The sequence below is a fragment of the Nerophis lumbriciformis genome, linkage group LG25, assembly GCF_033978685.3.
Source record: "Nerophis lumbriciformis linkage group LG25, RoL_Nlum_v2.1, whole genome shotgun sequence".
NCBI classification, from domain to species: Eukaryota; Metazoa; Chordata; class Actinopteri; order Syngnathiformes; family Syngnathidae; genus Nerophis; species Nerophis lumbriciformis.
In genome coordinates this window covers 7163643-7176563 of record NC_084572.2, presented here as the reverse complement: position 1 = coordinate 7176563, position 12921 = coordinate 7163643, and the positions used below count along the sequence as shown (strand labels likewise).

General features: G+C 38.5%; 2 protein-coding genes across 7 annotated transcripts in view; one reads left to right on the top strand and one right to left on the bottom strand.

The window, feature by feature from the left end:
• The window catches only part of lyrm5a (LYR motif containing 5a), a 54948-nt gene extending 53379 nt beyond the window's left edge, over positions 1–1569 (bottom strand). For all 5 annotated transcript variants that reach the window (XM_072916048.1, XM_072916050.1, XM_072916051.1 and 2 more), the window contains exons 1-2: positions 1444–1569; positions 1202–1267 (exon numbers count right to left, since the gene is read on the bottom strand). In XM_072916048.1, the coding sequence (XP_072772149.1) occupies positions 1202–1246 (45 nt within the window). In that variant the 5' untranslated portion in view covers positions 1247–1267; positions 1444–1569. The remainder of the gene's footprint in view (positions 1–1201; positions 1268–1443) is intronic.
• A 4408-nt stretch (positions 1570–5977) lies between these two features.
• dnai7 (dynein axonemal intermediate chain 7) overlaps positions 5978–12921 on the top strand; it is a 41623-nt gene continuing 34679 nt past the window's right edge. The window contains exons 1-6 of one of the 2 annotated variants that reach the window (XM_061983616.1): positions 5978–6273; positions 6474–6494; positions 6622–6636; positions 8331–8412; positions 8472–8560; positions 12746–12850. In XM_061983616.1, the coding sequence (XP_061839600.1) occupies positions 6492–6494; positions 6622–6636; positions 8331–8412; positions 8472–8560; positions 12746–12850 (294 nt within the window). In that variant the 5' untranslated portion in view covers positions 5978–6273; positions 6474–6491. The remainder of the gene's footprint in view (positions 6274–6473; positions 6495–6621; positions 6637–8330; positions 8413–8471; positions 8561–12745; positions 12851–12921) is intronic. The other variant, XM_072916046.1, reaches the window with a different exon arrangement.

Here is a 12921-nt window from a genome sequence, read left to right as displayed (position 1 = left end):
CACTCGCGCTGGCATACAACTCCTTGGCCTTAATGCGGATCATTTTGCGGGACACACGGTGGTTCAGTCCACGAACGTGATGTATCCACTGACACAAATTAGCATCAAGCTCGTCGCTCACTTTTTTCCTACCTCCACCAGATAAGCGAGCCCGTTTTCCATCGATTACCGACTGAGATAGTAGTTCTCCCTTTTTTTGTTTCCATTCTCGTACACGTTTTGGGTCAACGTTAAACTGCCTGGCCGCTGCCAAACCAGAATTCTGCTCCGCATACTTCACAACCGCTAGCTTGAACTTTAAGTCAAACTTTCTGTTCTTCTTCCCCCTTAAAGTATTCCCGTCCATCAGTTGTGGTGTACCGGTATCCTGTTCATTCAACTCACTGCTACTGTTGCTTGCCATGCTGAAACTTTGTCTGCTGTTACCGTAATTACCAGAATTACTGCACCTTTGCTTTTCCTTTTACCTTATAAATTGGGCTGAATGAAATCAATATGATTTTAATCTAAATTATGCAAATAACAGCCCATGGGCGGCTATTTGGACATAGGCGGTTATTAGGAAGAGGCGGTTAATTCACAAAATGGGGTCAGACCCCGGGCGGCTATTAGGACATGGGCGGTTATTTGGTAATATACGGTATATATATATATTGCATTCTTCTTTAGTGGCTTTATTGAGTTCACAACCCCCTGGCGCTGTTTTGTACTGTTTCTGTACTTGTTTTTATTATTATTATTTATTTGATTGTATGTAAATGTTGCATATTATTAATAAAGGTTTTGAAAATTAAAAATGTATAAAGAAAACATCAACAACACCACTTCCGGTTCATAAACCGGAAGTAAACAGTAGGACGCTAAATGTTAACCCTTATGTAATTTGTACTGTTTTTGTACTTGTTTTGATTAATATTATTTATTTGATTGTATGTAAATGTTGAATACTATAAATAAAGGTTTTGAAAATTAAAAAAAACCCATCAACACCACTTCCGGTGCATGAACCGGAAGTAAACAGTAGGACGCTAAATATTAACCTTTACGTTTTTGTACTTGTTTTGATTATTATTTCTTTAATTGTATGTAAATGTTAAATATTATAAATAAAGATTTTGAAAAATAAATACAAAAAACATCAACACCACTTCCGGTGCATAAACCGGAAGTAAACAGAAGGACGCTAAATGTTAACCCTTACGTTTTTGTAAAGTCTAATAACTTCACTTCTCAGTGCGTTGGCCATGTGAGAGGAGGGGTGACAACCCTGAAACGACAAGAATCATTGGTAAAAGAAAAAAAAAGCGTGGGGAGAAGACAGAAAGAGGACAAAGGGTTAGCTTTAGCTAACCAGTAGCATGTTTGCCGCGCATCTTAACATGCATGCATCTAACCTGGTCAAACTAAGTGTTGCAAACAATGGTAAAAAAAATATAAACATACCAACGTCGACGTGTTGGTCTGGTAAGTGTATATGTTGATCTTATAAAGTAATCATGTGGAGGTCTTGACTCTGTCCTCACTAGTCCTGGCTGTCATGGCAGCCTGCCGTACGTCGTTCATTGTGTCGTAAACCACAACAAACCCTGACGTAAACCTGTATTTGGGTCTTCGGTTATGATCAATGGTAACTTACTGTTTCTGTACTCGTTTTGATTATTATTTATTTGCCTGTATGTAAATGATGAATATTGTAAATAAAAGATCTTAAAAAACTAAAATAATAATAATAAAAAAATAAAATAAAAAGATCAATGGTAACGGCAGAGGTGGGACCAAGTCATTGTTTTGCAAGTCACAAGTAAGTCTCAAGTCTTTGCCCTCAAGTCCGAGTAAAGTCCCGAGTCAAGACAGGCAAGCCCTGAGTCAAGTCCAAAGTCAAGACTGGAAAGTCTCAAGTCAAGTCCTAAGTCCTGCATTTTGAGTTTCGAGTCCTTTCAAGTCCTTTTAACCACAGACTAATATATTAACACAGATTGTGTATGCTTTTCAAATGCTGTATTTATTTATTAAAACAAGTGCATTTTAAATTGCAGGAAAGAAAATTGTGCTGACATTGCACTTTATAATAGCACTATTAACCAGTCATTTTAAACATTAACTCATTCCTTTACAGAACAAACACATTGAAAAATAAAGTGCAAATGTACTTATTTGTACAAAAGTGTTAACATTGAAAAAACATGACATATACGTGAACATAACAACAAAGTTGTACTTTTTATATGTCAGGGCCCTATGCTGCATTGCATTTGCAAAAGACCAAATTAGCCAAGAGTCTGTGAGTCATTTGTGCACGATGGGGGCGTAGTATGATGCCACCATGGCTGAAAACTCGCTCCACTGGAGCACTGGAGGCAGGCACTGCCAAGACTCTCATGGCCACTCGGAACAGTGAAGGAAGAGTCTTCATGTTCAATGCCCAGAACAAAAGGGGGGAGAGAGTTGTTTTGGGTTGGTGCACTACTTGTAAGTGTATCTTGTGTTTTTTATGTTGATTTAATTAAAAAAAGGAAAAAAAAAAATATTTCTTGTGCGGCCCGATACCAATCGATCCACGGACCAGTACCGGGCCGCGGCCCGGTGGTTGGGGACCACTGAGGTAAACAACCAACAGTATGTCAGAAAGCTAGTTAAAACGGTACACATATTCATAATATAGTATACATTTTAACTGACCTTTAATTTACTATTTTTGTCTTTTTTTAGGTGGCTAAAATACGCGGTGCTGCTGACCGCCGTCTAACGTTACGTGTGATATATTGACTAACGTAACCCTGCTTGAAAAAAAATCACTGAACAAAAAGTATGAATAAGGTAGTGAACTGCAACAGATTCCCGTGTTTGCAATAACGTTATAACGTTAGCAGTGAGTTTACAGCCTCACTGATTTAACTACACAGCAAATAAAAGTCACGTTACTTAGCCAATAAACGTTATCTTACATTCAAAACTTACCGTTCTTTGTGCAACTTCAAATGCCGGACGAAGTTGGAAGTACGTTGTTGCCTCTCCATCAGTCATTTTCGAACCGCATGTGTTGCATACTGCAAACCGTTTTGTGTTGACCACCTCGTAATTTTTATACCCAAACAAAATTATTTTAGGTATCATTTTTTGTTCACTGGCGTGTGGTTTGGACATGTCTTCTTCGTTGGTTGTCCTGCAATTTGATTGAATGAATGCTGTGTGATGAAAACAAAGTAGATCTAATTTGATTGGCTGTTGTACTGAGACCACACCAGCTGACACACGCAACGCTGATAGACAAGTACACAATGAAAAATACGGAGCGCTCCCGAATAACTTTTTCATCTTTGGGTTTTGGGGAAAGTAGCAAGTCATGTCAAGTCATGTCAATTCAAAAGGCTCAAGTCCAAGTGAAGTCACAAGTCATTGATGTTAAAGTCTAAGTCGAGTTGCAAGTCTTTTTACATTTTGTCAAGTCGAGTCTAAAGTCATCAAATTCATGACTCGAGTCTGACTCGAGTCCAAGTCATGTGACTCGAGTCCACACCTCTGGGTAACGGTAAAACAGTGCCAGGGTTGCATACTTGCCAACCCTCCCGAACTTTCCGGGAGACTCCCGAATTTCAGTGACTCTCCTGAAAATATCCCGGGACAACCATTCACTCAAATTTCTCCCGATATTCAGCCGGACTTATGGCACGCCCCCTCCAGGTCCGTGTGGACCTTAGTGAGGAGAGCCTGTCGTCACTTCTGCTCTTTACTTCATACTTCAGAACCGACTCCCACACTTGCCGTCAGGGTGCGCAATACAACGTAAACCCTTCGGCCAACCAAAAAGTTACTTTTTGGTTGGCCAACGGTTTACGTTGTATTGCTCACCCTGACGGCAAAAGTGTGGGAGTCGGTTCTGAAGTATGAAGTAAAGAGACGTAACTTCATCACCTCGCCTGGTTATTGACTCCAACCCAGAATATTACACTGCACATACCTACACTCCTTCAAAGGCTGTGCTACTGGCTGCAAAGCATTGCACTTTCAAATACAACAATGAGTAGAGAGGAGTGTTATGTGTGTATATGTGTAAATAAATGAGCACTGAAATTCAAGTATTTATTTTATTTATATGTATATATATATATACAGGGCCGGCCCGTGGCATAGGCCGTATAGGCAAATGCTAAGGGCGCCGTCCATCAGGGGGCGCCACGCCAGTGCCACAAATGTTGGAGAAAAAAAAAGAAAAAAAATAAGTTGGTACTATTATTTCTAAATACAAAAAATAATCCCACGTTAATTAAAATGCAAAGTAAAGCCTATTTAACAGAAATATTATTTGTTACAACATTACGCCCCCCCCCCCCTCTTCCCCCCGCACGGTGCGCCCCCTCCCTTCCCGTATCATGACTCTTTTTGGACGTCACCACATCAAAAAATCAACACAAGATGCCAAAACTGTCAGGTGCCCAGGGAAGAAAAAAGAGAAAAGAAGAGGAGGAGAAACGAGAAAAGACAGAGTTAGCAGGTAGGTAAAGTTAGCCTACATGAAATTATTTGTCTGTTACAGAATGTGATAGTAACCTGGCTTTTTAGCATTAAGCTAATGTTACATGATTCGGCAATTGCTAATCAATAAATAGCTAGTTCTGTTTTAACGTCGGGTTAATATTGTGGAGGGAGCTAAATTGTTATGGAAAATAATAATGTAACGTTAGGTAATTACAGTACTCCCACCTTACATTCCTCAGGGACATTTCTTTCTTTCTTTAGTTTATTTCGAACATGAACACACTTACATCATAATACATCACACAATTTCATATCATTTCATTTTACATCATGCACGAAAAGGAGTAGGAAGAAGCAAAGCTTATTTAATCCTACCCCTTTCCCATTTCAAAGCGTTTACAAATATATAGAATCATTTACTGACCTTTTTATATAATAAAATAACATCTATGAATTAGTATACAACAGTTTTCTAATATGTAATTAATTAATTAATTCAGTCATTATTAACATACTGAGATGAAGAATATCTTATTTTCAATAAGGTTGAAAGTATTTCTCATAATTCTTCTTCTTTGTACTCTGTAAGCACTATTATTTTGAACAACCTCTTAAACTGGATCATATCAGTACAATTTTTAACTTCTTTACTTAATCCATTCCATCATTTAATTCCACATACTGATATGCTAAAAGTTCTAAGTGTTGTACGTGCATATAAATGTTTGTATTAGATCTTTTAAGCAGGTGTTTTTTGTTTACATTGTTATTGCCTTCTGGTTAGCTAATGTTTGCCCTGCAGGTAATCGTCACTTTTCCACCCCTTTATATATTAGGTATAGTTGTAAGTAAAAAAAAAAAGGTCAAAGACAAAGCTATTCGGGTTCTTGTGAGTATATACACTTCACTGCCGATGTGGGGGGGCGCCACCTAAAATCTTGCCTAGGGCGCCAGATTGGTTAGGGCCGGGCCTGTATATATACATATAATAACAAAAAATATATATATATATAGCTAGAATTCACTGAAAGTCAAGTAATTATTTTATTTATATATTTATATATATAAGAAATACTTGAATTTAAGTGAATTCTAGTTATAAATATACTCCTCCCCCTTAACCCCCCCCCCCCCCCCCCCCCCCCCAGTCCCCGCCCCACTAAATCTCCTGAATTTGGAGGTCTCAAGGTTGGCAAGTAAGCAGGGATGGTTTATTAATTTTAATGCTAAACACTAAATTAACAGGGTGAAATGGCAATGTAGAAAAAAAAGACAAAAAAGCGCGTGAAAATCAGTGGTATTCGGTGAGGTTCAGTGCGCTGACAGTTCATTGCTCCTGCCAAATGAATTGCACTGAGTGGAGCAGATCACCACTCCAAGATGGCGGCCCCGCGTCTCGTCAGCGCCAGTAGGCAGTTGCGCTCCATGCTGCGTACCCTTAGAACGTGTCAATGGTATGGGCAGTGAGCGATGCCTGCGCGCATGCGCGGGATGTGGGGGCAGGGCGGAAGTTACCAAATAAAGGACGAACGACTACAAGCGACCTTCTCCGCTTTATTGATTTAATTTAAAGTACGAGCGTACACACAACAGTGGTCTCTTTGAATAGTGTTTGTTTCTGTTAACGAAAGGTTATTGTGAATGTCAAAAAACATAAAGTCAATTTCGGTGGCGACTCATAATATTCCTGCGCTACTATGCACAGCATTACGGCACTGACATGCGCGTGGTGGTAACCATGGAGACCAGCCGCAGGACACGGTAGTTTCTTGTTCACTAGACGAGAACATTAAAAAGGTATTTTGATTTAATTACGCCGATTATAACTAAATAAATAAGCTAAATGGAATTAAATAATGCAAAATACGACTGAAAGGTGGGCGGAGTTTGTTTGACTGGCGTAAACAACAAACTAGCATCTGGAGACACTTTATTGTCATTTAAGTCATTTAAAATGTGACATTTAACTTTTCTAACTTTACCCCCAATGCATACAGAAGTGTACATAGCTCATCATGGTGAGTTGAATTAGTCATTTTTTTCCTTTTAATTAGGACAATTCATACTCTAATACTGTCATTTTCCACCTGGAATTGCATGGTTTTGATTCTCTGCTCTATAAATCTTCTGTGACTTGAATGAAAGGCTCCAAAGAAAAAGGTACGAGCAAAAAAAAAAAAGCACGATATGTTTATGTAATTATCAGTGTGTCTCTTCTCACCTGTCCTGTTTTTTTACCTTCTGCAGTATCACAACAAAGCATCTGTGTAGATACACTTGTAAAGAACATCATGTCATGGCTGTCTTGACTTTACAATCATTTATACAACTCTTATTTTTTTGTGATGTAGTGATTGGAGCACATACTTGTTGGTCACAAAAAACATTCATGAAGTTTGCTTCTTTTATAAATTTATTATGGGTCTACTGAAAATGTGAGGGTGAAAAGTATACATACAGCAATGTTAATATTTGCTTACATGTCCCTTGGCAAGTTTACCTGCAATAAGGCGCTTTTGGTAGCCATCCACAAGCTTCTGCTTGACCACTTGACCACTAAATTGCTGCAGTTCAGCTAAATGTGTTGACATGGCTTTGTTTCTTCAGCATTGTCCACACCTTTAAGTCAGGCCATTCTAAAACCTTCATTCTAGCCTGATTTAGCCATTCCTTTACCACTTTTGAGGTGTGTTTGGGGTCATTGTCCTGTTGGAACACCCAACTGTGCCCAAGAACCAACCTCCGGGCTGATGATTTACTCTCTGTAGGCATGGTGTTCCTGGGATTAAAGGCCTCACCTTTTCTCCTCCAAACATATTACAGGGTATTGTGGCCAAACAGCTCCATTTTTGTTTCATCTGACGTCACATGGACAAAGATAAGACCTTCTGGAGGAAAGTTCTGTGGTCAGATGAAACAAAAATGGAGCTGTTTGGCCACAATACCCAGCAATATGTTTGGAGGAGAAAAGGTGAGGAACACCATGCCTACCGTCAAGCATGGTGGTGGTAGTATTATGCTCTGGGCCTGTTTTGCTGCCAATGGAACTGCTGCTTTAAATGGGACAATGAAAAAGGAGGATTAGCTCCAAATTGTTCAGGACACGCTAAAATCATCAGCTCGGAGGTTGGGTCTTGGGCGCAGTTGGGTGTTCCAACAGGACAATGACCCCAAACACACCTCAAAAGTGGTAAAGCTGTTATGTATTGCAGGGGGGAGTTGACGGCACAGACACAAGGGGGCGGTATAGCTCTATGTATTTTATTATATATATTATAATATATATAATAATCAGCAATAATACTATAAATAAACTAGAGAATGGAGTGTGACCAAAAGTGGTAAAGGAATAGCTAAATCAGGCTGGAATGAAGGTTTTAGAATGGCCTTCCCAAAGTCCTGACTTAAAAGTGTGGACAATGCTGAAGAAACAAGTCCATGTCAACACATTTAGCTGAACTGCAGCAATTTAGTGGTCAAGTGGTCAAGCAGAAGCTTGTGAATGGCTACCAAAAGCGCCTTATTGCAGTAAACTTGCCAAGGGACATGTAAGCAAATATTAACATTGCTGTATGTATACTTTTGACCCTCACATTTTCAGTAGAGCCATAATAAATTCATAAAAGAAGCAAACTTCATGAATGTTTTTTTGTGAGCAACAAGTATGTGCTCCAATCACTACATCACAAAACAATAAGAGTTGTAGAAATGATTGGAAAGTCCAGACAGCCATGACATGATGGTCTTTACAAGTGTATGTACACTTTTGACCACCACTGTAATTCATTCAATATGATTTTCTGCCACACTAATGCTCTTTACCATGTTTTATTATTGTTCGTTATGGGGAAAAGGGCAAAAAGGGACCCAAGTTGACCAAAAAAGAAAAGGCGAGGCTGAAGCAAGAGGAGGAGGAAAGAAGGCTGCGAGAGGAAGGTAGTAATAAAGTACTATCAACACTTTTAAACGTCCTTCTAAGTACTTTTGCCGTGCAGAGGAGGCCCGCATTCAAGCAGAGAGGGAAGAACTGGAGCGGCTGGAAAGACAAAGAAGGCAGGAGATCTTGGACAGGCTTGAGGCCAAGGTACATGTCAGGTTCAAACACCAAACTATCTGTTAAACAGGACAAGAAGCAAGGAGTCAAACAGAGACAGGATTCAATTTAGCTCATGAGGAGAGCACCCTCGTACAGTGTCGCCCCACGCTCTGAGGAACAAGTTCCACGCCTCCTCGTCTATTTGGGCAGTCCCTGATTACATAGCTGCAGCTGCTTCTAAGGGGAGGGGTCTCATTATGCAGCGGCTGCACTGGGTCATAAACAGTTCAAACAAAACAGTGCTTGGAGCAGCGTCAGGTTTGCCCCCCTCTCTGCTCGTAGATTTCGGGTCCTGATAAGGCCCTTCCTGTTATGATCCGTTATTGTCTGTTATTTTTGGACTTCCTCCGTTCCTGTTTTTGTGCGCCCTTGAGTTTGTTTTGGTTGCCATGGTTGCTTATTGTTTTCACCTGTCTCTGATTGGTGTTCGGGACGCTCACCTGCTTCCCGAGCACTGATCAGAGGCATTATTTATGCCTACCTTTGCCGGTCGGTCGGCCTGGCTTCTTTGTTTGCTTCATGCTAGCCTGTGCTAAGTGGTAGTCCTAGCGTCCAGTGCGATCGGCATGTTTTTCCTCTGGCTTGTTTTCTGTTTTTGGTACTTGTTAGTGATGGGTTGATGAGGCGTCATGAAGCGTTTCGACACATTGCAAAACTGTATTGATACTGTGTCGATACTGTGTCACTAAATACTGACATCTGCTGGACATTAAAAATCACTACAGGCAACCTATGGACCGACTCAACTGACACTGATTTTATGCCCTAGTACAGGGGTCAGCAACCTTTTTGAAACCAACAACTACTTCTTGGGTACTGATTAATGCGAAGGGCTACCAGTTTGATACACACTTAAATAAATAAATATATTGTCATTTGTAAGTTACACATAAGTGTGATTTAAACAAGAATAGCTAAATAAATAAATGTATATATATATAAAAAAATGGGTATTTCTGTCTGTCATTCCGTCGTACATTTTTTTTTCCTTTTACGGAAGGTTTTTTGTAGAGAATAAATGATGAAAAAAAACACTTAATTGAACGGTTTAAAAGAGGAGAAAACACGAAAAAAATTAAAATAAAATTTTGAAACATAGTTTATCTTCAATTTTGACTCTTTAAAATTCAAAATTCAACCGACAAAAAAAAAGAGAAAAACTAGCTCATTTGAATCTTTTTGAAAAAATTAAAAAAATAATTTATGGAACATCATTGGTAATTTTTCCTGATTAAGATACATTTTAGAATTTTGATGACATGTTTTAAATTGGTTAAAATCCAATCTGCACTTTGTTAGAATATTTAACAAATTGGACCAAGCTATATTTCTAACAAAGACAAATCAGTATTTCTTCTAGATTTTCCAGAACAAACATTTTAAAAGAAATTCAAAATACTTTGAAATAAGATTTAAATTTGATTCTACAGATTTTCTAGATTTGCCAGAATAATTTTTTTGAATTTTAATCATAGTAAGTTTGAAGAAATATTTCACAAATATTCTTCGTCGAAAAACCAGAAGCTAAAATATTTATTATTCTTTACAATAAAAAAAAATAAAAAATTTACTTGAACATTGATTTAAATTGTCAGGAAAGAAGAGGAAGAAATTTAAAAGGTAAAAAGGTATATTTGTTTAAAAATCCTAAAATCATTTTTAAGGTTGTATTTTTTCTCTAAAATTGTATTTCTAAAAGTAATAAGAAGCAAAGTAAAAAAATAAATGAATTTATTTAAACAAGTGAAGACCCATCCATCCATCCATTTTCTGCCGCTTATTCCAAGTGAAGAACAAGTCTTTAAAATATTTTCTTGGATTTTCAAATTCTATTTGAGTTTTGTCTCTTTTAGAATTAAAAATGTCGAGCAAAGCGAGACCAGCTTGCTAGTAAATAAATACAATTTAAAAAATAGAGGCAGCTCACTGGTAAGTGCTGCTCTTTGAGCTATTTTTAGAACAGGCCAGCGGGCGACTGATCTGGTCCTTACGGGCTACCTGGTGACCGCGGACACCGCTTTGGTGGCCCCTGCCCTAGTATATACAATAATATAAACCAAGTCATCGTATTTCATTTAGGATTATTTCATATCTTCATTTAAATAAAAATATATTTTTATCTTTTTTAGATACAGTCAATAAATAATGTGAACATGTATTATAACATGGAAATCTAAGAGAACGTGTTGTGGATGATTGTGGACTGGGAATTTTTTTAATTTTATTTTTTTACACATTTTTATAAAAAAAAAAAAAAAAAGTTTTTCCGACGTATTACATTTTAGACGATTTCTCTTCTTAGTTATTATTTCTCCGGCTGTAGAAAAAACACGCTCACAGGGCACAGAGGAGGCGTCAGTGCGACACAGTTCGCGTATCGGTCACGTGACCAAAACAGCTCATGATCGGTCACGTGACTTTCTAAAAGCGGTACGCGCACCGACACAGGGTTTTGCTCTATGAGCTCGACGCATGCGCCGATGCATCGGTGTTGCCGGACCCATCACTAGTACTTGTTTGATTTCTAAGAATAAATCATGTTCCTACCTGCACGTCCTGTCCGGAGTGGTCCGTCTGCATCCCGGGGAAACGAACGTTGCAGCAAGCTGCGACCCCCCCCACACGTAACACTTCCTTTGGCTGTCCAAGATCTGAGAAACCGACACCTCTACGGCGCATACCATCGCACACAGTGGAGATTTACAAGCTGTCCAACTTTTGCTTGATAAGATCAAAGACAGCTTTGTAAGCGCCACTGGATCGTAACCCGGGAAAACGGTCTTCACGCAGGGCAACCTGAACTCGCAGAAAACAAATTGTGTGATAACTTATATACAGAGGTGGGTAGAGTAGCCAGAAATTGTACTCAAGTAAGAGTACTGTTACTTTAGAGATGTATTACTCAAGTAAAAGTAAGGAGTAGTCACCCAAATATTTACTTGAGTAAAAGTAAAAAGTATGTTGTGAAAAAGCTACTCAAGTACTGAGTAACTGATGAGTAACATATACACACACATATATATATATATATATATATATATATATACACATATATATATATATATATATATATATATATATATATATATATATATATATACACATACATTGATATATACAGTATATCATTTATATTTATTTATTTTGCCGTTTTTGTTTACATGTTAAAGGTGTTTTAATGAATATACATGCATGTTTAACACATATAGATTCCTTTCTTTCATGAAGACAAGAATATAAGTTGGTGTATTACCTGATTCTGATGACTTGCATTGATTGTAATCAGACAGTAGTGATGATAGCGTCCACGTTTTCAAATGGAGGAGAAAAAAAGTTCCTCCTTTCTGTCTAATACCACATGAAAGTGGTTGGTTTTTGGCTTCTTATTTGTCCAGCTTCCATATTCGTTTTTATACACTTTACAAGAAATACATTGGCGGCAAACTCCGTCGCTTGCTAGCTTGTTTGCGCTGGCTTTCGGAGACTCTTATTTTGAAAGCGCAGGCGCGATGGAGCGGCACTTTTATTGTGAAGACAGGAACTGTGCAGTCAGTCATTAGGCTTTTGACGGGATGTACGGTTGAAATAAAAAAGGGTCTTTTTTCCTTCACACTTTTGATTGATTGATTGGAACTTTTATTAGAAGATTGCACAGTACAGTACATATTCCGTACAATTGACCACTAAATGGTAACACCTCAATAAGTTTTTCAACTTGTTTAAGTCAGGTCATGTGACCCCTGGCTCTGTTTGATTGGTCCAACGTCACCAGTGACTGCATCTGATTGGTGGAACGAAGTGAACGTCACCAGTGACTGTATTTGTTGAAACGCAGGCACTATGAAGGTCTGTCTGACAAACCAAAACAAACAAAGCGTGCATTAACAGATCGATAAAAATTAGTAGCGAGTAGCGAGCTGAATGTAGATAAAAGTAGCGGAGTAAAAGTAGCGTTTCTTCTCTATAAATATACTCAAGTAAAAGTAAAAGTATGTTGCATTAAAACTACTCTTAGAAGTACAATTCATCCCAAAAGTTACTCAAGTAGATGTAACGGAGTAAATGTAGCGCGTTACTACCCACCTCTGCTTATATACAATTATTCTGACAGTACCCTCATAGTGTCAATAATAATTGCAGCTTCAACAATCCCCTCCTCTTTTTTGCTGGCAGGATCTAGAACGCAGAGATGGGGAGCTGGAAGAACTGGGCTCCATACTGGAGAAGACTCACAGTGCTGTGGTCAAACATAAACAAGACCTTGCAGAGCTGTCCAAGGTGTGTATCATGAGTCCAATTCCCAATGCACCCAGACTTTATGCACACCCTGCACTTACAGCGTGCATTGG